The sequence below is a fragment of the Wyeomyia smithii genome, chromosome 1 (genome assembly GCF_029784165.1).
Source record: "Wyeomyia smithii strain HCP4-BCI-WySm-NY-G18 chromosome 1, ASM2978416v1, whole genome shotgun sequence".
Taxonomy (NCBI): domain Eukaryota; kingdom Metazoa; phylum Arthropoda; class Insecta; order Diptera; family Culicidae; genus Wyeomyia; species Wyeomyia smithii.
In genome coordinates, this window is record NC_073694.1 from 127,435,296 (window position 1) to 127,461,800 (window position 26,505).

Sequence of the window (26,505 nt, forward strand, 5' to 3'; positions counted from 1 at the left end):
TTTTTGATTAGAATGAAACTTTGCCCACGTATTTGGCTTAGCAAACTGAGCATTTTTCACAGATGGAGAGATTTTTTACACCTAGAGTTACATTCTAAAAGGGCGTATGCCTTTTGGCATAGGTTTTATTCGAAACATTGTAGCCCAGAAACCGTTGGTTGTATAGAAAAACTGTCTGAGAATGAGTTGTAGGGAATTAAAAATGCACCATAAAAAAAATATACACTGTCGAAAAAAAAATTTTTTGATCAAAAAAAATTAAAAATAAACATTAAATTTCAATTAAAAAAAAAGAGATGATTTTTTTTTTTTTTTTTTAATAAACTTGATGTTAATTCGCAACTTTTAAAAAGAAGTCCAGGATGGAGAAATGAAAAATATTTTTTTATGGTAGATTAATTTTTTTATAAAAATTCTAATTTAAACATTTTTCAAAATATTTGTATTCTAAAATTTTTAAAAGATGCAGAGAGTCATTTTGAATCAAAAAGCTCTTGGTAGTAAACATTCTAAAGGCATCGGTTTTTGAGTTAATTTTAATTTAAGCTCGAAAAGGTATTAATATTTCGGAAAATACACGTTTTTCTTAATTTATCCATGATTCTCCAGCAAAAACCATACGTTCATTGGAATGCTTGATCAAAAATATACAATTCATTCTTTGACAACAAAACGATTGGATAAATAACTCAAGCGCTAAACCTTAGCCTACCTACACGTTCCCCCTTTCCGAATGTTTTATAAAAAAATATGTTTGTCGTGCAACACTACCTACTTGTTTACTAATAATAACTGTTTGTAAGTACGCAACCAATAACTACTGGGTTACCTATAATATCTGTTTTCGTATATAAATATGATTGCACTACTCCAGATGTGTTAGTAACAGTTTGCATTTTGTGAAGATGAATAAAGTGAAAAAATCATTCTGTGCAGAACACGCATCAGTATCGGACGTGTGATCGGTGATCGCTCCGACATAATATATAACAAAAAACGTGTGAACAAGTGTTGGCATTGTTTGCCTGGTCGAGTGAAATAAATCCGGGTTCAAGGTCGCCCCTTTGTGCAACTGTTTCGCATCGTGACTACCAGCTGGTGCGTAAGCCGATTTGGCTGCTGGCTGAATTGTGCTACAGCAGTGGACGAGACACAAAAGAGGAAAAAGAAGAAGCCATCAGTTGACAGTGAGTTGTATCGCTGTATGGAGTGATCTCACACCTGGCTCGCTGCTGGTGGCTGTTTGGTGCTGCTGTATTGGTGCTGCTGGCTGTAACGGCTGCAACTTCGAACGATCGGACAACCAACCTTACTGGAAGGGAGAAGTAAAAAGGTACGTGCTCTTGTCGGCGCTAGTGCGCTAGACTTAGCGGGATGGATGTAGATCCCTCGCCTCCCGCGCCACCATCCCCGAACCCCTCTGACCCTGACCCTTCTGTTACCCCCTCCCCTGTACATTCTTCAGTCCCCCCTCGCCCCAGGCTTTACCCAGACGGAGCCCAGGGCAGCTATACTGTCTATTTTCGGCCAAAGGCGGGACCGAAATCGAAACAGTTGAACCTCTTGCAGATTTCTAAAGACCTGACGAAGGAGTACAAGGGCGTGACCGAAATTTCCAAGGTCCGGCCTAACAAGCTCCGTGTCGTGGTCAGTAACCTGAAAGAGGCCAACGATATAGCTTGCTCTGAGCTCTTCACACGCGAGTATCGCGTTTACATACCCGCACGAGACGTGGAGATCGACGGTGTCATAACCGATTCGAGTCTGTCCGTCGAGTGTATACTGGCAAGTGCCAAAGGGTGCTTTAAAAACAAAACCTGTCCCGATGTAAAGGTGCTCGACTGCAAGCAATTGCGGTCAGCATCGATCATCGGTGGCAAAACAGTATACACCCCGTCAGACTCGTTTCGAGTTACGTTCGCCGGGTCAGCGCTACCAAGCCACGTCTCGATCCACCGGGTTCGTCTCCCTGTGCGATTATATGTGCCTCGCGTCATGAACTGCCTGAATTGTAAGCAGTTAGGCCACACCGCCGCCTACTGCTGCAATAAGGCACGTTGTGGCAAGTGTGGGGAGAATCATGCGGATGATTCCTGCAGTAAAAATGCTGAAAAATGCATTCACTGTGGGGAGAGTCAGCATGAGCTCTCGACATGTGCGGTGTACATGCAGCGCAGGGATAAAATAAAGAGGTCTCTCAAAGAGGGTTCGAAGCGTTCTTACGCTGAGATGCTGAAGAAGACCGTTACCACTTCTCCCATTACATCAAACCCTTATGATCTGTTGTCCTCTGATGAAACCGATTCTGACGATTCACCAGCGGGAACATCTTACGCCAATCCTGGGGAGTCTAGAAAGAGGAAAAATATTTCCTCTCCTAAACTTCCCAGAAAAGGTCCTAAGATTTCTCAAAGTGAAATGAAAGTTACAAGCAAACCCAACAGTGCTGCGGAAAAACCGAAGCAAACTCCTCCTGGGCTTGCAAATTTAAAGTCCCAGAAGGAGTCCCCAGCACTGCCAGGAACATCTAAAACCCCAGTTGTTCCTTTTGCACATCCAGTTGATGAAACAAACTCTGGATTAGTGAAATTTTCTGACATTGTGGACTGGATTTTTGAAACTTTCAATGTACCCGATCCAATTAAAATTTTTCTTACAGCATTTCTCCCAACAGTTAGATCATTTTTGAAGCAGTTGACTGCCCAATGGCCCCTCCTTGCAGCGATTGTATCCTTCGATGCCTAATTCAACTGCGTATATGAAGGATTCTATCTCTGTCTTACAGTGGAATTGTAGAAGTATTTTACCAAAAATTGATTCGTTTAAAGTTTTGATAAATAAAAACAAATGCGATGCATTTTCCCTTTGTGAAACTTGGCTTACTTCAAATATTGAACTCAACTTCCATGATTTTGATATTATTCGCCTTGATCGAGACACCCCATATGGAGGAGTACTTTTAGGGATTAAAAAGTGCTATTCTTTCTATCGTAATAACCTCCCCTCGATTTCAGGCATCGAAGTTGTCGCATGTCAAATGACAATACAAGGTAAAGAGCTTTGTATTGCCTCAATATATATTCCTCCCAGGGCACAGGTTGGGCAACGGCTGCTCTTTGATTTAATAGAACTTCTTCCCTCGCCACGTTTGATTTTGGGAGACTTCAACTCTCATGGCGTGGCTTGGGGTTCCCCTTACAATGATAACCGCTCCTCTTTAATCTATAACCTTTGCGATGACTTCGACATGACTATTTTAAACAACGGCGAAATGACACGTATCCCGAAACCTCCAGCGCGTCCAAGCGCTTTGGATCTATCCTTATGTTCGACGTCGCTACGGTTGGATTGCACATGGAAGGTAATCCTCGATCCTCACGGTAGCGACCATCTGCCTATTCTTATTTCAATTAATAACGGCTCAACTCGCATGCGACCAGTTGACATTCCGTATGACCTCACACGGAATGTCGATTGGAAGTTATACGAGGAAATGATTTCAAAAGCGGTCGATTCGATTCAACATCATCCACCACTTGAAGAATACAACCTCCTCGCGGGCTTGATTCCCGACGCCGCGTTGCAAGCCCAAACGAAGAAATATCCCGGCGTAACGATTAAAGAACGGCCTCCCACTCCGTGGTGGGACCAAGAGTGCTCCGATGTCTACACGCAAAGATCCGACGCGTTTTTGGCCTACCAGAAGGGAGGTATACCTGGCGACTATTTACGGTATTCGGAGCTTGAAACCAAGCTTAAAAGCTTGGCTAAAGCAAATAAACGCGGATATTGGCGTCGGTTCGTGAACGAGACGTCGAGGGAGACATCGATGAGCACTCTTTGGAACACAGCCCGAAGAATGCGGAATCGCGTAACGGTCAACGAAAGCGAGGAGTCTTCAAATCGGTGGATATTTGATTTTGCCAGGAAAGTATGTCCGGACTCTGTTCCTGAGCAAAATATTGTTCGTGATGCGTCTCCGGGCCACGACGCGATAAAATCACCTTTTACGATGGCAGAATTTTCAGTTGCCCTCCTGTCCTGTAACAATAACGCGCCTGGGTTAGATAGAATCAAATTCAACTTGTTGAAGAATCTACCCGGCAATGCCAAGAGGCGCTTGTTGAACTTGTTCAATAAGTTCCTGGAGCAAAACATTGTACCGCAGGATTGGAGGCAAGTGAAGGTGATCGCCATCCAAAAACCAGGGAAACCAGCTTCAGATCACAACTCTTATAGGCCGATTGCAATGCTATCCTGTATCCGGAAATTGATGGAAAAAATGATACTCCGTCGTTTAGACCATTGGGTCGAATCAAATGGCCTACTATCGGATACTCAATTTGGCTTCCGCCGTGCCAAAGGGACGAATGATTGTCTTGCGCTGCTTTCAACAGATATTCAGCTGGCGTATGCTCGCAAAGAACAAATGGCGTCTGCGTTCTTGGACATTAAGGGGGCTTTTGATTCCGTTTCTATTGACATTCTTTCGGGCAAACTTCACCGACAAGGATTTTCTCCAATTTTAAACAATTTTTTGCACAATTTGTTGTCCGAAAAGCACATGCATTTTACGCACGGCGATTTGGCAACTTTTCGCATTAGCTACATGAGTCTTCCTCAGGGCTCATGTTTAAGCCCCCTTCTTTACAACTTTTATGTAAATGACATCGACGAATGTCTGGCAAATTCATGCACGATAAGACAACTTGCAGACGACAGTGTAATCTCTGTTACAGGAGCCAAAGCTGCCGATTTGCAAGGACCATTGCAAGATACCTTGGACAATTTGTCTGCTTGGGCTTTACAGCTAGGTATCGAATTCTCTCCGGAGAAGACTGAGATAGTAGTTTTTTCTAGGAAGCATGAACCTGCTCAGCTTCAAACACAATTAATGGGTAAAACGATTTCTCAGGTTTTGGTACACAAATATCTTGGTATCTGGTTCGACTCTAAAGGCACCTGGGGTTGTCACGTGAGGTATCTGATGAAAAAATGTCAACAAAGAGTGAATTTTCTTCGTACAATAACCGGACAATGGTGGGGAGCCCATCCAGGAGACCTTATAAGGCTTTACCAAACAACGATATTGTCTGTTATTGAATACGGGTGTTTCTGCTTCCGCTCCGCAGCAAACATACATTTGATCAAACTGGAGCGAATACAATATCGTTGTTTGCGTATCGCCTTAGGTTGCATGCAATCGACCCATACGATGAGTTTGGAGGTCTTAGCTGGAGTACTACCATTGAAAAACCGCTTTTGGAGCCTGTCTTCTCGTGTTCTAATCAAATGTAAGGTCTTGAACCGTACCGTGATTGAAAATTTTGAAAGGTTAATCGAACTTAATTCTCAAACCCGTTTTATGACATTGTATTTCCATCACATGTCCCAAAATATTAACCCTTCTTCGAATATTCCAAATCGTGTCGACTTATCAAATACTTCTGATTCTACTGTGTTTTTTCGATACATCCATGATAGAAGAACCTCGTGGAATCCCGGATCATTTACGCGTGCAGCAGATCCCCAAAATTTTTTCCAATAAATATCGAAACATCAACTGCAACAATATGTTCTACACTGACGGATCACTTCTTGATGGGTCCACTGGCTTCGGTATTTTCAATAACAATTTAACCGTCTCCCATAAGCTCTATAATCCTGCTTCTGTTTACGTCGCAGAATTGGCTGCAATTAAGTACACCCTAGGGATTATCGAAAAAATGCCCACGGACCATTATTTCATCTTTACGGACAGTCTCAGTTCCATTGAGGCTCTCCGATCGATGAAAGATGTTAAGCACTCTCTGTATTTCCTGGGGAAAATACGGGAACATCTGAGTGCTTTATCCAAAAAATCGTTTCAGATTACCTTAGCGTGGGTCCCTTCTCACTGCTCGATACCGGGCAATGAGAAAGCGGACTCTTTGGCTAAGGTGGGCGCAACAAACGGTGATATTTTTGAAAGACCAATTGCTTTTAATGAATTTTTCGCACTTGTACGTCAGAATACGATCATCAGTTGGCAAAATGCTTGGACCAGAGGGGAACTGGGAAGGTGGTTACATTCCATAATCCCCAAAGTATCGACGAACCCGGGGTTCAAGGGGTTGGATGTAGGTCGGGATTTCATTTGCGTGATGTCCCGGCTTATGTCCAATCACTATAGATTTGACGCGCATCTCCGTCGTGTTGGGCTCGGAGAAAGTGGTATCTGTGCCTGTGGTGAGGGTTATCACGACATAGAGCATGTGGTTTGGTCATGCCCTGTACACCGTGACGCCAGGTCTAAATTAATAGCTTCCCTGCAGGCCGAAAGGTGGCAGCCGGCTGTTCCTGTTCGTGATGTCTTGGCGAGCCGTGACCTATCCTACATGTCCCTTATATACGTTTTCCTGAAATCCATCCACGCCCCAGTTTAATCCTATTTCCTTCCGCCTACATCCTACCAAACGACAAGAACACGTTAAGACCCCGGATCCGGAAACAGCAACTAGACCCGCACGATACTCTCAGGTCCCGAGGGAGACAACCCAATATGCCAGTCCGTAATATCTTGGCCCAGCAGCGGAACATATTCAATATGCTGCTTACCTATGGCGATGGAAAACCATCAAACAACAAATCAGTGCTTTTAATGCAAAACATTCTAGCTTTAAGTTAGATTTAGTTTCAGCTCGTAGTCGGCAGCGAGGATAAAAAGTTTGCTTTTAGTTATTAAGATACTTTAGAAAGTAAGCTACCAGATATAATTGGCGCCGTTAAACATTAAATTGTATTTGTGCCGTGTCAAATAAATTATAGATGAAGAAAAAAAAAGTGAAAATGGAATACACCAAGCCCAAATGCTGTAAACCCTTTCCTGATCATCGGTGCTAATCAAGCGTACGCAAATTAAACGAAAACGTTATTGAAAAATAAAAATATTGAACAGTCACGCTCATTTTAATACGTCTTTATCAATTTGTGATTCGTGTAGTTATTGGAATGATAGTCAAGCCACCATTCATCCCTTCGTTGTTTACTATTCAGAATCTGGAACACTTAAGAATATCAGCTTCATCATAATATCGGAAGAACTCCATCATAATACTGTTGCGGTTCAGGTGTTCATTGCCAAATTAATGAGTTTTTTGAAAACAACAATAGAGTTGAAAAAAGCGATATTAATGTCTGATGGAGCTGCCTCACAATATAAAAATAGAAAAAACTTTGCAAGTCTGTGCAAGTTCAAAACAAAATATAACGTCGATGCAGAATAGCATTTTTTTGCGACTTCTCATGTTAAAGGCCCCTGCGAAGCAATTGGTGGCATATTAAAACGAATGGCAGGAAATGCAAGTTTGGCTAAAGAACATGAACATTCCATTACAAGCGCAAAAGAATTGTATGTTTGGTCTAATCAGAAAAGTAATAAAAATTCATCAAAAATGTCATTTAGTTGGGTATCATATGAAGAATATGAACAAGGAGTAACAGAATGGAGCAATATTTTCAAAAAATCTATAATAATAGCTGCCACACAAAAGTATTACTGTTTTGTTACGATTTCAGAAAATAAGATACAAACGAAGCTGTTTTCAAAAGACGACGAATCATTTACTTATGATGTATATAAAATATACACACCAAAATCTTACAGTCGCCATTTTGTGCGTGAAAAGTTAACAAAACTATAGAGAAATAAAAATGAGCTTATAAGCGTATGTATCATGGATGTGGAATTTGAAAAAGTATTGCATGCGCTTAAATAGAATAATTGTGATATAAATAAAGTGTTTGATAAGTTAATTTTCAATCTCTTCTAGGAATTTGGGAATATGGTCAATATACTGTAATGCTATTTCTGCTACCAATTAGTGGAAGGTTATGTCGATGGGCTACAAAGACATTTGAAAATTCATACTGAAAATTCAGATTCAAAATCAGATAACTTTAAAATAAATATTCGCAATGTAAAACATTTTTTTTAGTAAAATAACAAAAAACAAAAGAACATTCTTTGTGTTTTCTAACTTTTGAGATACATCAGCAAATTCATGTCAAATGCTCAAATGCTGAACAGGCAGTAGTTTATTCAAACAACTGATTTTCAGCAAAATGGTGTCAAAAATTTGACGTTTCGATTTGCTGATCGTTTCAGCGAGAAAGTTTGCTGATATCATAGCTGATTTTCCAGCATGTAGAATATCAGCAAAATTTTGCTGGTTTCCAGCAATAAAAATTTAGTGTGTAAGGTGCAACTTGTTCTGTAAAGTATCTATGTCATAAAATAATATGTTCCTAAGATAATAAAACTCGAAAATAAATATTTGATTCTTATATATATTTATATCACTTAGAACATTTAACTCTTTTCTTGAGAACCGGTCGCCCAATCGTTTTGTTGTCAAAGAATGAATTGTATATTTTTGATCAAGCATTCCAATGAACGTATGGTTTTTGCTGAAGAACCATGGACAAATTAAGAAAAACGTGTATTTTCCTAAAAAACTAATATTTTTCCGGCCTAAATTAAAAATAACTGCACGACAAGCATATTTTTTTATAAAACATTAGGAAAGGGGGAACGTTTAGCGGAAGCGGAAGGGAAGGTTTAGCGCTTGAGTTATTTATCCAATCGTTTTGTTGTCAAAGAATGAATTGTATATTGTTGATCAAGCATTCCAATGAACGTATGGTTTTTGCTGGAGAACCATTGACAAATTAAGAAAAACGTGTATTTTCCGAAATATTAATACCTTTTCGAGCATAAATTAAAAATAACTCGAAAACCAATGCCTTTAGAATGTTTACTACCAAGAGCTTTTCGATTCAAAATGACTCTCTGCATGTTTTAAAATAATCAGAATACAAATATTTTGAAAAATGTTCGAATTAGAATTTTCATGAAAAAATCAATCTACCATAAAAAAATTATTTTTCATTTCTCCATCCTGGACTTTTTTTTAAAAGTTGCGTATTAACGTCAAGTTTCTTCGAAAAAAAATAAAAAAAAATTCAACTCTTTTTTTTTAAATTGAAATTTAATGTTTATTTTTAATATTTTTTGTGGTCAAAAAAATTTTTTTTTGTACAGTGTATATTTTTTTTATGATGCATTGTCGATTCGCTACAACTCATTCTCAGACAGTTTTTTTATACAACCAACGGTTTCTGGGCTAAAATGCTTCGAATAAAACCTATGCCAAAAGGCATAAGCCCTTTTAGAATGTAACTCATGGGTGTAAAAAATCTCTCCACCTGCGAAAAATGCTCAGTTTGCTAAGCCAAATACGTGTGCAAAGTTTCATTCAAATCAAAAATGGTCGATTAAATTTTCGCGTATTTCCAGACGATTTGAAATGATTTTGCTCGATATCATTACTTAAAAACATTTAATAACGCTTTGCGTAGTATTGCTCCGGAGTAGACGACAGTAACAAAAAACGATGGATCTGATAGTTGAGTAGCACAGTGGTATTAACATTACATACCTACACATATATTTGTTGACACATGAACACACCCGTTATTTTCAGTCCTGCTGGATAATGAGTACGAGCTAATGACACTTTATCTAGTGTATGGGTATATGATTTTAAATAAAAGTTGAATGAATGCGCGGCAGGAAATACACTCTGTCTTAACTTTACAAATAGAAAACATTGTGGGCAAAAATATTGTGTTGGTCGGGGTTGTGTTTTACTATATACTTATACAATATTTTTTCTTTAATATTTATTGTTTGAATGTTTTTGAACCGATACATTTAAAGCCGGGGACGTTGTACTTGGTAACGATAAGGAGGGTAATGACGTTTTAAAGGTGCTTATTGGGTAAAATACACGAATTACTCGCGTGGAAGATGGGTGGGAGCTACTAGAGATTGTGAGCCAGGAAACGAAACAATCGCTGAATTGACAAAAGAATTCGAAGGAGTGTACGTTTACTTCTTTCATTCTGGTTGACCTTCACGATGGATATAATAGTGCAAGTTTTTCCATTGCACGGAATCAATTTCGTTCTGTTTTCATTACGAGTGTACTGCCGCGCGGTGGTGAACAAAATTTGCTGTCGGATATAACCGTCAACCACTAGCGGCAGGATATCACGAAGGAGCAGTAGAATGGAGTTGCGGCAGTGCTTTTGGTTCGGGTTGTGCAGCGCCGTTGTTACTCCATTCCTAAGCAGTGGGGTTCATTGCCAGATAAACTGTAAGACGTACTTCTATATCAAAATAAATATATCAAAACCTTGCCTTGAGCATAATCAATGATCTATTGCCTTAACATATAGAACACTGGCCGACAAAATGAAAAAAGTGCATTCCAAAATCTCAAACCGGAAAAAATAAACAGGGTGGCAAAAAAGCTTTCAAAATCGAATTCCCTGATATTCCCTGAAATATAACATTAATTTCTCTGATATTTTTCAGTATTCAGCTCAAAAAGCCATTCCAGTGAATTTTGGTGCCCTCAGCCATTACCAAAACGCGCCAACTTACGTGAGAGTGTCTACAGACAATGCTCGCCGGGTTCGTCGCTTTAACATTATGTTAACGAGGAAACTCATTAGAGTCTCTAAAACACGGAAATGGCTAGGGACACCAAAATTCACAGGAATGGTTAATTAGACTATAATCTGTTTTTTCCGGTTTGAGCTTTTAGAGTGCACCTGTATTGGCCAGTTTAATAATTAACAGTCATAAGCAAAGCAAAGCCTTGATGCTACATTTCGTATTGGAACTCGACCTTCTGTTTATTATACACAGACTTCGCAGCCAATAGTTCAGTGTACAGGACAGTTTCGAGGCTAGCGCTACGATCATTGGTCCTCGTGGCTCTGTGGTTAGCGATGTCGGTCGGCTAGCTCTCCCACACGGTTGTGATGTCGGGTTCGATTCCCGATGAGGTCAAGGATCTTTTCGAGCTGGAAATTTTCTCGACTTAGCACTGGGGCACGGTGTATCGTTGTACTTATCCTACACATGCAAAATGTGCCAAAAACAATATCGATAACGAATTCTCTCAACTAATAATCGAGTTGATCGAGACCGCATTAGCCCCACAGGCTAGCGTGCGATATTGTTTGCTACGATCATACTGACATTAAAGGCTCAAGCACAATGAATACGTTTGCGTTGCGTTGACGTTAATTTGACAGAAAATGTATGGGCTAACTATCAAATTACCGCAAACGCAGCCGCAACGTATTCATTGTGTTTAGGCCTTAACAGTCTCACCCGAGCCGAGACTCGAACCTACGACGACTGGCTTGTTAGGCCAGCATCGTGCTTCGAGGCCAGCTGGGAGAGTGACTAACAGTCATATATTTACTATAACTAAGAGTGGTTGAAACTAAAAAAAACTTCTCATTGTGTTGAGAATAGTGTGTGCTAGTGCATTGAACTTTTTAAATTTAACTATTTTCTTAACTAAAAAATGTGTTTTTTAATAGTTTAATCAATAATGCTTTCGTTCATAGCTGTGGTGAATTTTATATCTTCATCGAGAAAGATAAATCCAAAAGAAAAAGTTTGTGAAAATTTTTCATTTTGAATTTTTTTTTCGAAAATTATCGAGCTCTTACTTACAGCATTTTTTTCCATTCCATGCAAATATCTACAACTGTTGTTTTGTCCTCTTCTGAAACGGATTTGTTACTTTTCTCAGAAATGTAAACTTTCAAGATCGAATTTAAATACCGTGTTTCCTGTAGTTTGAATTTGACTGAATTTTATAAAATTCATAGGTGCTTAGGAAATCATCTGAATTAATCAACATTTAACGGTATACCAAAACAAACCAGATATACTTACACCAAATAAAAGTCAGAATTAAAAAAAGACCACATGGTATGCTCTTGAGGCTCCCCATTGCGTTACGTGGTCTTTTGACATAATATTCAGTTGTATTCATTCCATTATGTACATATGTACAATGATGACAAAACGTGCTCACAGTCGAACTAGCATAATCTTGTTTTGCTATTTAACCAGTGTTTTAACAGAAATAATTGCTGAATTCCACCGTTGTAAAGAGCAAAAGTTTATCAAGTTTTTTTCTATCCTTGTAATACAATTCAATTATTTATTAATTTTAACCTTCGAATATTGACTACAAATCAATTCAGTTTTTTTATTTAATAGTATCGGAAATATTGACATTTATGTATTGAGAAAAATAATTTAATAAGCTGTGAAATAAAAATCAAAATACGCTTTTAAAACAAATATTACTTGTTTAAACTGTCACAGTCCAGCCCCGCAATCATCCCGTACATTGAACAGTTGGCTGCAAAGTCTATGTGTAATAAAGAGGTCAAGTTTCAAACCGGAATGTAAAACCAAGGTTTTGTTTTTATTACTTGTTTAAATGGAATAACAAGAAAATATCATGCTAGACTAAAAACATATAATTTTCAACTTATTTACAAAACCTTATAAAAACTTCTACCAAAGAACTTTCGCTGTTAAGTTGCACTAGTATAACCATGCTTGCTAAGTTGTACGAAACTGATGCGTTAATTGTTTTCAACAAAAAAAAAAAAACAAGCTGCGCAGTTCTATACAAAATGCGCTTATAGTAATATAATTTATTGATTTTTGATTTGGATGGAACTTTGCACTGATGTACGCTATACGCTGAAGATGTCATTTTGTGCTATTATAATTTTTTTTTTTTTGAATAACAATTAGTTTTTTGAAAGGATTTTTTCTAATTGTATTGATGATTACAAATATTTTCACAGCCAGAAATGTTTGCTTAATAACATCTGATATAAAATCTTTGGCAAAATGTTGATAATAATTTTGTCTTCCCGAAAAAAACACTGTGAAAACAATATGTTTAAAGAGAAAAAATTATCTAAAAATATTGATGTAATCTCTACATATTAAAATGTAGTCCGGTCTGTCGGCCGGTCTGTCTGTCTATTTGATCCATATAGGCTCGAAAACTACCGACACGATCGACGTGAAAATTTGTATGTAGGGGTTTTTGCTCCCGATAAAGGTTCCTATGATAGTTTGAGACCCCTCCCTCTCCTGGAAAGGAGGGGTCCAATACAAATGAAACATAAATTTCTGCACAACTCAAGAACAAACCAAGCAAATGAAATCGAATTTGGCATGTGGAAGGGTAATACAGTAACTGTTCGCTAAATGGGTGCTGTTTAACTGGGCTGCTTTTTAACTGGGCGTTCGCTAACTGGGCTATAGCCCAGTTAAAAAGCGGATGAACGTCAAAAATCAGCGTTTGGCATATTGCTGTCAAAACGAGATAGGGGCACATGAATAAGGAATTGAGATTGATTTTTTCAGTTCAATGGATTTTGGTTGTCATCACACATGCGATCCACTACATATTAATCTATTCGTTTCCAGGTCAAATAAATGTTTTATGAAAAGAATATGTTTCCAGGCAACGGTTAGTGCATATAAAGCACACGCAAGGCTAATAATTAATTTTTTCTCATTTTCTGTTCATCAATCAGGATTTTTAGTGTATTTGTTCAAAACACTTTCCAATTTTTGCTGAGAGTTTTCCCTAGCGCCATTACATCGGAATCCCCCTCGATATTTGACGACATTTGAAATGTCATTCAGTTAGCGAGCGACATTCGTTAACTGGGCTATGCCCTCAGCCCAGTTAGTGAACGAACAGTGTAAATATGTCCATAATGGTTCGACGCCCATCCCTCTTCTGGAAGCACAAATTTCTGCACATGTAGCGAACTAATCAAATAAATGGAATCATATTTGGCAGGTGCATGTTTTTAGTGGTAACAAATATGTCCATAATCGACCTCAGGCAACATTTTGGATTGTAATAAACTAAATGAACAGCACTCAAATTGCTACTTCAGGCATGCAACAGTTGTGAAAACAATAAATCAAAGTTTCATGTACGTAGTCTTCATAAATCAAGAAAAAATTAGATTGCAAAATTCGAGTTGATCGCGACCACGTCCCGTTTCACCTTAAGGTGATGTACAGAAGCCCATTTGCAGACTTTAAACACATCGCAAGGAATCAATGAATTTTGAAAGTTCAAATAGTACGATACCACATTTAAATTATGTTGAGGCCACATATATCGATCAAAGCAGGTATAGTTTTAAATAGTCTTTGAATTTCTTTTCTTTCCATAACTTTTGAGCCACATATCAAATTTATTTGAGGTTTTAGTCACCGTATAATTTTATTCCCTTTGGATGGTTGATCTTTCTCGGTGAACATATCAAATTGTTATGAAGTTTGTTATTTGTAAGTTTGAGATATGACTCGTTCGCATGACACTAGTTATGTTCAAATAAATCATGTAATCTTTAAGATAATAGACTTTCGTTGTTTTATTAACAATTTAATACATAACGGTTGCTTAAGTTCGATTATAATGAAATTAAATGGGAACTTATAGGGCAGCCAAACTTTGAAATCACGTGTTCAATCATAATTTCTTAGTTAACCCTTAACTAGCCCGCTCATCTCATAATAATATTGATCAAATCGGTTGTGTAGTTACTGAAATAATGAAGTTTCGTGATTTTCACATTTTGGTACATAACAGACGAAGTTACAGTCCGATTACAGTAAAATTCAATAGGGTGTTACAAAGTAGCTAGACTTATTAGTAGACACTAATTTTGTGGGTCAGCCATCTCTGAGAAAAGTGAGCGAGTCCAAGTATATGTCCAAGTATATGAAAAGGAATATGTTCCTTTTCATAGCTTCACATTTTTGCCTTTCTCCTAGAAAGGTATAGCAATCATAGAGAAAACCAAAGGTATAAAAGTGGTCCCAATGGCCGAATGTCATATACCACTCGACCTCTTTCGACGAACTGAGCATTTTCTGTATGTATGTGTGTATGTGTGTGTATGTGCAACTTTTTTTCTCACTCACTTTTCCCAGAGTTGGCTAAACCGATTTGCATAAAATTAATTGCAAATGAAAGGTCTAGTTGCGCCATAGGTTGCTATTGAATTTCATTGTAATCGGATTTTTAGTTTAGAGGTTATGTATCAAAATGTAAATCACGAAACATCAATATCTCAGAAACCACACAACCGATTTCAATAAAACTGGTTTCAAATGATCGGGCTGTCTTCAGAACCCTTAACTTTTAAATTTCGTTATGATTGAACATATGGTTCAAAAGTTATGTAAAGAAAAGTTATCCTGAGGTTGTTTAAACTCACTCATTTTTCTCAGAGATGGCTGAACCGATTTTCACAACATTAGTTTCAAATAAAAGGTCTAGTTGCCCCATAGGTTGCTATTGAATTTCATTATAATCGGATTGTAACTTTGTCCGTTGTTCATAAAAATGTGAAATCACATCACAAAGTAAACATATTGACTTTCGCCTAACGATCACTGGCTAATTAAAAGGTAGAAAAGTGATCCAAATGGCCGAGTGTCATATACTACTTGACTCAGTTCGACGAATCGAGCATTTTCTGCATGTATGCATGTATAGGTGTATATGTTTGTGTGTGGGTGTGTACGCGTGTATGTGCACCTTTTATTCGCACTCACTTTTCTCAGAAATGGTCGATTATTTCTACCTTGGTGTCAAATGAAGGGTCCGTTTAGGTTGCTATTGAATTTCATTGTAATTAAGCTTTTAGTTTTGGCGCTGCGTCAGAATGTACAAATCGCTTTTATTTCTCAGAAGCTATGAACATAGTTGAATTCAAATTAATGGGCTTTTAAACCCTTAAACAATGAATCACATAATGTTTAAACATGTGGTTTGAAAGTTATAGAAAGAAACGTAACCCGCAGACTGTTTAAAACTATAGCTACAATCAAAATATGTGGCCTCAACATCATTTCAATTTGATATTGTACTATTTCAATGTGCCGCAAGGCCTTGCTCGGGATTGAAGTTGAAATTAAAAGTCATTTCTATCATTTCACTTTTTGCCTTTCTCCTAGAAAGGTATAGCAATCACTGCAAATAAAGGTATAAAAGTGCTCAAAAGGGCCGAATGTCGTATATCACTCGACTCAGTTCGACGAGCTGAGCATTTTCTGCATGTGTGTGTGTGTGTGTGTGTTTAACGCTCTTCCAATCTCACTCGATTTTCTCAGAGATGGCTGGATCGATTTCAATGAAATTAATTGCAAATGAAAGGTCTAGTTGCCCTATAAGAACCTATTTAATTTTATTGTAATTTGATTTCTAGTTTAAAGGTTATTTATCAAAATGTAAAAATCACGAAACATCAATATCTCAGAAACTACACAACCGATTTGAACAAAATTGGTTTCAAATGAACGGGCTACTTAAAAAACCTTGACTTTTGAATTTTATGAAGATTGAACATGTGGTTCAGAAGTTATGAAAAGAAACGTGTTCTGGAGACTATTTTATCTCACTTATGTTTCTCAGAGATGGCTGGACCGATTTTCATAAAATCAGTGTCATATGGAAGGTCTTGTTGCCCCATAAGACTCTAATGATTTTTTTGCAAACGGATTATTACTTTGCCTGTTGTGTTTAAAAATGTGAAATCCAGTTATGAAAAGAAACATATTCCGAAGACTACTTGGACTCATTCACTTTTCTCAGAGATGGTTGACCCGATTTCCATAGAATTAGTATCAAATGAAAGGTCTAGCTGCCTCATAACACCCTATTGAATTTTACTATAATCGGACTGTAACTTTGTCTGTAATGTATCGAAATGTGAAAATCACGAAACTTCATCATCTTAGAAACTGCACAACCGATTTGAACAATATTGATATCAGATGAACGGGCTAGTTAAGGGTTAACTGATGAATTATGATTGAACACGTGGTTTCAAAGTTTGGCCGCCCTATACGTTCCCTTTTCATTTGATTGTAATCGAACTTAAGCAACCGTTATGTATTAAATTGTCAAAACAACGAAAGTCTATTATCGCAAGTATTACACGACTTTTTTGAACATAACTAGTGTCCTACAAACGAGTCATCTCTCAAACTTACAAACAACAAACTTCATAACAATTTGATATGCTGTTCAAAAGTTTTGGAAAGAAAAATTCAAAGACTATTCAACACTATACCTGCTTTGATCAATATAAATGACCCCAACATGATTTAAATGTGGTATCGTACTATCTGAACGTTCCCGGTATCGCTCGTGATAGAATTGTTCGAAATTAAGAGTTTTTTTTTTAAGGGGGGATTTGTTAGTAGCTTAAGGATTTATGATAAATATTAGTAAATAATGAGTATGTGTGTCCAATCACAAATGGTGACTTCTCAACACTGTTAGAAATTTGTAATTTTAATTGTTAGGATTTGTTTGCTTTCGCAATTAGGACTTATCATTCGTAGGGATTTAAACCTACTTGTCAGAAAAGGGGAAGTAAACTTACAACTAACTTTTTTTTTTTTTTTTTAAAGGGGGGATTTGTTAGTAGCTTAAGTATTTATGATAAATATTAGTAAATAATGAGTATGTGTGTCCAATCACAAATGGTGACTTCTCAACACTGTTAGAAATTTGTAATTTTAATTGTTAGGATTTGTTTGCTTTCGCAATTAGGACTTATCATTCGTAGGGATTTAAACCTACTTGTCAGAAAAGGGGAAGTAAACTTACAACTAACTTAATTGCTAACTTATTGGCTATAAAGAGAGCTTATCGTAGCAATTGAGGATTGCAACGATTTTTGTCGAAAATTGTTAATAATTTTATTTGACATAGCTTCTAATGGTTCAACACCAGTAAGTCTATGTAATTCGAGTGTACCAAACCAAGGAGGACGCTTCAAAATCATTTTCAGAATTTTATTCTGAATCCTTTGAAGCGTTTTCTTCCTTGTTGAACAGCAACTTGACCAGATCGGTACAGCATAAAGCATTGCTGGTCTAAAAATTTGTTTGTAAATCAAAAGTTTGTTCTTTAAACAAAGTTTAGAATTCCTGTTAATGAGAGGATATAAACATTTCGTATATTTGATGCACTTGGCTTGTATACTCTCAATGTGCTCTTTGAAAATAAGTTTTTTATCATAAATTAGTCCCAAGTACTTAACCTTGTCGGACCAACGTAAAATAACTCCATTCATCTTGACAACGTGATTATTGTTTGGCTTGAGGAAAGAAGCCCTAGGCTTATGCGGAAAAATTATCATTTGAGTTTTAGAAGCATTGGGAGAGATTTTCCACTTTTGCAAGTAGGAAGAAAAAATATCTAAACTTTTCTGCAATCGACTGCATATGACACGAAGACTTTTTCCTTTTACGGAAATGCTTGTGTCATCGCAGAACAATGACTTTGTGCATCCTGGAGGCAAATCAGGAAGATCTGAAGTGAATATGTTGTACAGGACTGGACCCAAGACTGAACCTTGAGGTACACCTGCTCTGACAGGAAATCTATCAGATTTTGAATTCTGATCAGTAAGATAATTTTTTAAAATTTTGATTAGGAAAATTGGAAAATTAAAAGTTTGCAATTTCGCAATCAAACCTTTATGCCAAACACTGTCGAATGCTTTTTCTATGTCTAAAAGAGCAGCTCCAGTGGAATAACCTTCAGATTTGTTAGCTCGTATCATATTAGTAACTCTGAGCAATTGATGAGTTGTGGAATGCCCATGGCGAAATCCAAACTGTTCATTTGCAAAAATTGAATTTTCGTTGATGTGTGACATCATTCTGTTAAGAATAATTCTCTCAAACAGTTTACTTATTGAAGAAAGCAAACTGATTGGTCGATAACTTGAAACTTCAGCTGGGTTCTTATCCGGTTTTTAAATGGGAGTAATTTTTGCATTTTTCCATAATTTGGGAAAATATGCAATTTTGAAGCAGCAATTGAAAATTTTCACTAAAAATTCCATTGTGCTCTCAGGGAGATGTTTGATTAGTATATTAAAGATTCCATCGTCACCAGGTGCTTTCATATTTTTGAAATTTTTAATAATTGATTTAATCTCATTCAAGTTAGTTTCAATTATTTCTGCAGGTAAAAAATTCCGGGAAGAAATTAAATCAAATTGACGTGTGACTTCATTTTCAATTGGACTCACAAAATTCAAATTTGAGTTATGAACACTCTCAAACTGCTGAGCAAGTCTTTGAGCCTTTTGTTCATTGGATACAAGAAAACGTTCACCATCTTTTAAAACTGGAATAGGCTTTGAAGGTTTCTTAAGAATCTTCGACAGCTTCCAAAATGGTTTTGAATATGGTTTCAATTTTTCAACTTTAGTCTCAAAATTTTGATTTCTCAGAAGAGTAAATATATGTTTAATCTCTTTCTGTAAATCTTTATAAATAGTTTTAAAAACAGGGTCACGAGAACGTTGATATTGACGTCTGCGGACATTTTTCAAACGAATTAGAAGTTGAAGATTTTCGTCAATTATTGGTGAATCAAATTTCACTTGAGCCTTTGGAACAGAATAATTCCTGGCATCAACAATTGCACATTTTAATGCGTCCAAAGCGGAATCAATATTCACTTCGTTTTGCAAATCAAGCTCATTATTGAAATTTCTCTCAATATGAGTTTTGTATCTTTCCCAATTAGCCTTGTTATAATTAAAAACAGAGCTCATAGGGTTTAAAACTGATTCATGTGATAAAGAAAAAGTTATTGGAAGATGATCAGAATCAAAGTCAGCATGTGTGATCAAATCACTACATACATGACTTTGATCTGTTAGCACCAAAACAATTGTTGAAGGGTTTCTTACAGAAGAAAAGCATGTAGGACTATTCGGAGACAAAATAGAATAGTATCCTGAAGAACAATCGTTGAATAAAATTTTGCCATTGGAATTACTTTGAGAATTATTCCATGAACGATGTTTAGCGTTAAAATCGCCGATTATGAAAAATTTCGAACGATTTCTGGTGAGTTTTTGTAAATCACCTTTAAAATAATTTTTGAGCTCGCGTGTGCATTGAAATGGTAAATATGCTGCGGCAATAAATAAAATCCCAAGTTCAGTTTGAACTTCAATTCCCAAAGTTTCAATAACTTTCGTCTCAAGATGGGGAAGAGCACGATGTTTGATTCGGCGATGAATAACAATTGCAACTCCACCGCCGGAACCCTGAATCCTATCATATCTATGAACCACGTAATTGGGATCATATTTTAATTTTATGTTAGGTTTCAAAAATGTTTCAGTAATAATTGCAATATGCACATTATTTACTGTTAAAAAGTTAAAAAGCTCATTCTCATTGGCCTTCAATGAGCGAGCATTCCAATTTAATATTTTAATGGTTTTATTTGAAATCATTGCTAAATTTTAAATTAGAAACAATTTTAATAGTAAAATTTGTGCCTATTTGAATGGCTTCAAACATTGATTTTGCCTGCAACATGGCGTTCATAAGATCGAACATTGCCTGTTGCAAAAAAGAAAGTTTACCTGCCGTAATAGGCCCCAGGCAGTTGACATTAGAAAAAATATTTTCGGCAGCAATATTAGCTGGAGTGATAGGTGTACAATTATTTTCTAGCCTGTTTTGCTTACCCATATTAACGGTCATTTTCGAACTACCAACACTAGGCGGTATAATGTTCGAACTACCTGTAACCTGTGCATAAGTTAAACGGGTATGCAAAGGAGTAGGTAAACTATGCGTCACTGGTACGCTTGGAGAATTTTGTTTTGAAGTTGGTTTTAATTGAGAAATTGAATTTTGTTTACCTTGCCTTGCCTTAACAATTGCTAAACGGACTGGGCATTGATAAAAATTTGACATATGGTTGCCGTTACAATTCGCACAGCGAAAATTTTTACTCTCTTTCACAGGACATGTGTCCTTTTTGTGAGAAGAGTCTCCACAATTATGACATTTTTGGTCCATGTTACAGAATTTGGAACCATGGCCATAACGTTGGCAAGTACGGCATTGGGTGATATGCTTTTCACCTCCGCCATACTTCCTATAAATTTCCCACTTTACACGCACATTATACAAAGCATGTGCTTTTTCAAAAAATTTTAAGTTGTTAACCTCATTGCGGTTAAAATGAATTAAATAATTAACAAGGGAAATTCCAGTTCTCTGACTGTTTTCGCCTCGTGATTTTTGTTTCATTAGAATTACTTGGGTAGGGGCTATGCCAAGTAATTCTGTTAAAGTAAGTTTGATCTCATCAACGGTTTGATCGTTGGTGAGACCTTTCAAGACAACCTTGAACGGCTTGGTGTTCTTGGTGTCATATGTAAAAAATTTGTACATCTTGTCAGTTAAATACTGAACAAGACGATCACGACCCTTTACTGAGTCGGCTAATAAGCGGCATTCACCTCTACGGCCAATTTGATAGGTAACTTTAACGTCAGAAACAAACGTTGAAAGTTCCTTTTTGAATATATTAAATTCAGAAGAAATAGTTACCACAATAGGTGGAACTTTCTCCTTTTTTAAAGATTTTATATTTTGTATAGTTTCATTATTGGTAACTTCCATTTCACCAGCTTCTTGCTCAGGCAAAATATCAAAAGGATTGTCACTACAGACACTCGATGTGTCAGAAAGAGATGCCTCTCTTTTCCTCCCCGCAGCGATGCGAGGTTTCTTTTTCCGTCCAGCCATTTCAGGTGATACGAAAAAAGTTAAAACAAATGTTAAATTCAAAAGTAGGTAGTCTTGAGAAAGACTGATGGGAAATAACTTTCAGGTAATCTTTAAAAGACACACTGACAAAACACAAACTTTGAAGCTATAGGCAGTCAAAGACCAGTCCACAAGCAACCGAAAAAACGTCTGATCTGTAGGACAGTTCAAGACGCACTCTTACAACTAACTTAATTGCTAACTTATTGGGAGCTATATGGGAGCTTATCGTAGCAATTGAGGATTGCAACGATTTTTGTTGAAAATTGTTGATAATTTTATTTGACATAGCTTCTAATGGTTCAACAGGGTGTCGACTAACTTTTGAAAATAAAATTACCTGACTTTTCCAGGCTGATTTTAAACAAAATCCAGGTTTTTTATCAACAAAAACAAATAAAATTTTTATTCAATCAGCATTGGTTTGACCAATCAGCATTTTTCTCTATTTTTCTCTATTTTTCAAAAAACATTTATTACAAGTTTCTTTTCAAAAGCGAGATTTTTTCTTCTAATGTTTTAGCCTCTCGCTTCGCATCCTCCAGAATGGAAGTTTTTTTTTTAGCTTGAAGCTCTCGAGCTTCAGCTTCTAGTAGTCTTTTTTTCATGTTCATTTCATCTGTGACTGCTACCTCCCGCTTGCGTCTATCGCAATCTTCGATGTATAATCCATGTGCGTTCCTTACATGAATTATCATTTTCTTGGTGATTTCTATTTTATCAATGCCTCCTCTTGTTTGAACCGCATCATAAACTTGCCGACGAACCACAATTGATTCCTCTCTCATGTTTTCGAAAAGACTAAATGAGTTTACTGAAAAACCACTTTCGATGTTTGCATTCCCGTGTGAAAGACAGCATATTATTTGAATTACTGAAAGAAGTTCATGTGCGTCGTCCCCCAACTTATTTGTCCAAAATGTATCGAGACGCATTTCACTTTTGTTGTACGACTGGAAACCTTTTTTACTTAGCTCCGTAAACTGACAATATTTTCGAAATGCAGCATCAGCTGATGATCCAGCAATTCGGCCGCAGTCAGATAGAATGGTTAACAAATTCTCCATTCGACGCTTTGCTAATTCTGTATTGTTGGATATTAAAGCTGGATCTAATGCACTGCAAGCTCTCGTTAAAGAATATGTTAATGGCGATCTAACGAGCAGCTTGCATATAAGCGTTTTTAAAAAACTCTTGCATTCTGATTGAAATATTAACTTATCCTTTTCTTTCAATCCGTTTCTTTCATTTTTGAGCGCTTTCTTTGTGTCAAAACCGAGACCGACATCTTTGGACGGTAAATGATTGTTATCATCCATTACCATTTCCATTGCTACTGATGACACCTATTTTCAAGAGCTGTGGCTTCATGAAGCGATCCATTAAACTTTTTAATATTTCACAGAGAGTTGTTTGTATGGACGGAACCATGGGGCAATCTGATTGACAGTCTTTCAAAAAAGTTTCCACCTCCACTGCTAAGCCAAGCCAAGCCTTGGTGCTACATTCCGGATTCGGGACTTGACCTTCTGTTCATTAATACACAGACTTCGCAGCCGACTGTTTAGTGTACAGGACAATTGCGGGGCTAGCGCTACGATCCTACTGACACTAACAGTCTCTCCCGAGCCGAGACTCGAACCTACGACGACTGGCTTGTTAGGCCAGCATCGTACCTCGAGAGCCTAAACGGTGCATTAATTTGGTATTGTATCTTCGGCAAAGTTGTAGAAAGTAATTTTCTCCTTCCAAAATATATACAGCTTAGCTTAGCTTCTATATACATATCAATGGTTGCTACTCCGTGATGGGTCCGAGCCATTCAAGATGCACAATGAATCAACTGAAGAAATGACTGGGAGTGGCCATTTCCCCTCACTGTGCATCATTCAATGACCCGATGTTTTATAGACCAATAACGGCGCCGGCCACGTCCTTACAGTCAGTTGGGGATATCGTCAGTTTCGTGCAACAACGGCACACCTCAAAATTTTTCATTTTGGATTTTGATGTCAAACGATGCCAAACGCGGTTCAGTTTTAACTCACAAAAACTCGTTTCAAAATTAACAAAATATCTAGAGTTATAAGTAGATTTGTTTTTGCGATTCACATTAAAACATACTTCAAAGAAGGTGGAAAAGAGATTTAAACTCATACAACTTGCTCATAGTATGTACATAACAGACTCAAATAGGTTGGATGAGTATGGAAAGCACCGTTGCCAGTATGCCAGATAAATCTGGATTTGCCAGATTTTTGTTTGGGCGCCAGACAAACAGATAAACCTCAGAATCTGCCAAATATTTGTAAATGAGCCAGATATTTGCCAGATTTCATCCGCGTCGTCTCGCGAAAAGGTCATTACTGCGAGATGAACCGTGCCTGGCATTTACCTACCTACACCCGGCGAGAGCAAACAAAAAAAAAGGTCATCCTCATCACTTTCAATTCAGGCAAGGCATTTTATCCATAAATGAGTTCCAGACTTTTTATTTTCTTTTTTTATTCTCGCTTTTTTTCCGTCGGTCTATTTCCGCCACTGTTGTGGCCAATTACCGACGCCCAGGGAGGCGACTCCACACCCAGGTCCCTAACTCACGACCCGTTTATTAACGGACCGGCGCCAACGGCTTTACTTCCTCATGCGATGGAAGGCGTGATCCCAGAGATTTTTCGACTCAGAAAATCTCCCGGTGTCGGCTAGGATTGAATCTAGACCAGTTGGGTTGGTTGTGAGTGGATCACGCCACCTCACGACCATCGACACCTATGTCGGCGGTGGGATTCGAACCCAGGCGTCGAGCGTGGTTGGCGGAGACGTTACCAACCACACTAGGCCCCCGCTCAGCTTTTTATTTTCGTTTTGCCAGATTTTATTTAAAACTTAGTGGCAACGCTGATGGAAAGTTTAAAAATTTAAGGTTTTCATGAAAAAGAAACATGATTTTAAACGTCTCCTTCCAAAAATATATACACTGTAAAAAGTTTAACATATTTTTTTGTCGAAAATTTTGACTTTTTTATTTTTATTTCTACAATTTCAAACAACTATTAATGTTCAGCTAACATTGTGAAGTTTTCGTAGAAACCAATCATACTTTATTAAAGTGGTGTTTCAAGACACTAGTCTCTTTTGTCCTACGGTGTATTTTTTTTCTAGGAAGACAAAAATATAATCGTCCACAAGGGAGAGGAATCTTCAAACAAGGTCATGAAATATTTAATACTGTAATTTAATCATCAATACCATTTTTACTTTAAAAAATAAGTCGTGGTTCAAAAAAAAAAACTAATAGCACAACATGACATCTTTAGCTCATAAGAACATCTGTTCAAAGGTCAAATTTTTCGTCAAATTGCCAATTGGAAAACTGTTTAAAACATGCCAATGAAAACCACTTCCGAAGTAATCCGACACCTTATACCTATATCAATTATGTCAATTTTACACATATACTCATATACCGATAGTTTCATCAACCCCATGTGTCAGCAGTAGTCGGCAGCAAAGAATAGTAGGAGGACATGATTCCGCTCGAGGGCAGACTACATACATCGCTAGTCTAATGAGACGTGGAGGGCACTTTTGTGCTGCAAGCATACTAAACGAGCGATGGTTTCTTACCGCTGGCCACTGCGTTTGCAGGTAGGTACATACTCTTTTAAAGGTAGCATTCTACAAGCAAATGACGTTCCGTTTCTATCAATGAAGTATATTGTAAGATTTGAACTGTTGAACTGGAAAAAATCGAAAGTTTATTCTCCATGTGTAGTCACATACCAATGCACCAAATCCTCAAATTACAATGATTTACACTGATTTTGTTTACGCGATTGATGCGTTCGCGCAAAAAAAGAATCGCGTAATTTTGAACGAATCGTGTAAAAAGATCGCGTGGTTTTGGAAATTTTTTTCGCTACGTGGTAAGTGTGTGTATGTGTGTATATGTGCGTGTATGTGTTCATATGTGTGTATGAGTGTATGTAAGTGTGTGTTATATCTTGGTTCAAATACAAATGTTTTCCATGTCGCAAATTGCGTAATTTCAAGAAAATCGCGTAAAAAATGCGTAAAAGAATGCGTTTTTTTGAGATAATCGCGTGAAAAAAATCGTGTAAAATATGATCGTGTAGAATAAAATCACGTAAAAAGGCCGCGTAAAAACAGAATTCAGTAGATTTAAAACCCGTTTCTTTATATTCAGATTATATCCTCGCTCAAACTGTTTTATTATATACTAGCTGACCTGGCAAACTTTGTACTACAAGAAATTGATCTTAATGTTGTATTCTAAATTCCGGTTGAACTGTGACAACTAATGCTTCACAAAATAAGCATTTTACTCAAAATTTATCTAGCCTAATTTTTTATTTTGTTTAATATAATCATTATAATGCGTTCCATTTATTCTTTAGGATATTTGATTGCATAATTCAAACCAAGTGAAAAATTCAGGACCACCGAAACATGTCTTCAAGGGGCCAATGTACACGCAAAAGTTGGATGGTGCGAAACCGGTACAAAATTGTGCGTTTTTAGCGCAATTGTTGATGTGATTTAGAACCAGTACAATGATTGCGTGTTGGGCATTACGCAGTTAATGCTCTAGCGTTTTTTCAATGTATTTGTCAGCTCCAAACTACTACACCTAAACAGTTTCAGCTGGTATCAGGCAGCATTGCAAAGCGAGCGAGAAAACCTTTCTCCTCCTTTCTGCTTCAGAACGAGACATATGCTACGCTTCTCATTTTTTTGCACACACGCTTTCCCCTGAGTAGCAGCAAGCACGCACCGACAGTATGAGTGAGACTAACAACACTGGCATCAAGTATGTACAGCACGGGTGTCTCGCTCATTTCGTAAAGCGACGAGACATCGTCTTGCGCGTCGCAATCCGAACCGAAAAAGAAGCGAAAGAGCAACCT

At 37.3% G+C, this 26,505-nt stretch overlaps 1 protein-coding gene across 4 annotated transcripts in view; it reads left to right on the forward strand.

Moving 5' to 3' along the window:
• The window catches only part of LOC129718009 (trypsin-1), a 48,285-nt gene that overhangs the window by 14,653 nt on the left and 7,127 nt on the right, over positions 1 to 26,505 (forward strand). For 3 of the 4 annotated variants that reach the window (XM_055668385.1, XM_055668383.1, XM_055668384.1), the window contains one exon: positions 25,051 to 25,225. In XM_055668385.1, the coding sequence (XP_055524360.1) occupies positions 25,051 to 25,225 (175 nt within the window). Of the gene's footprint in view, positions 1 to 9,864; positions 10,200 to 25,050; positions 25,226 to 26,505 lie in introns of those variants that run through there. The other variant, XM_055668382.1, reaches the window with a different exon arrangement.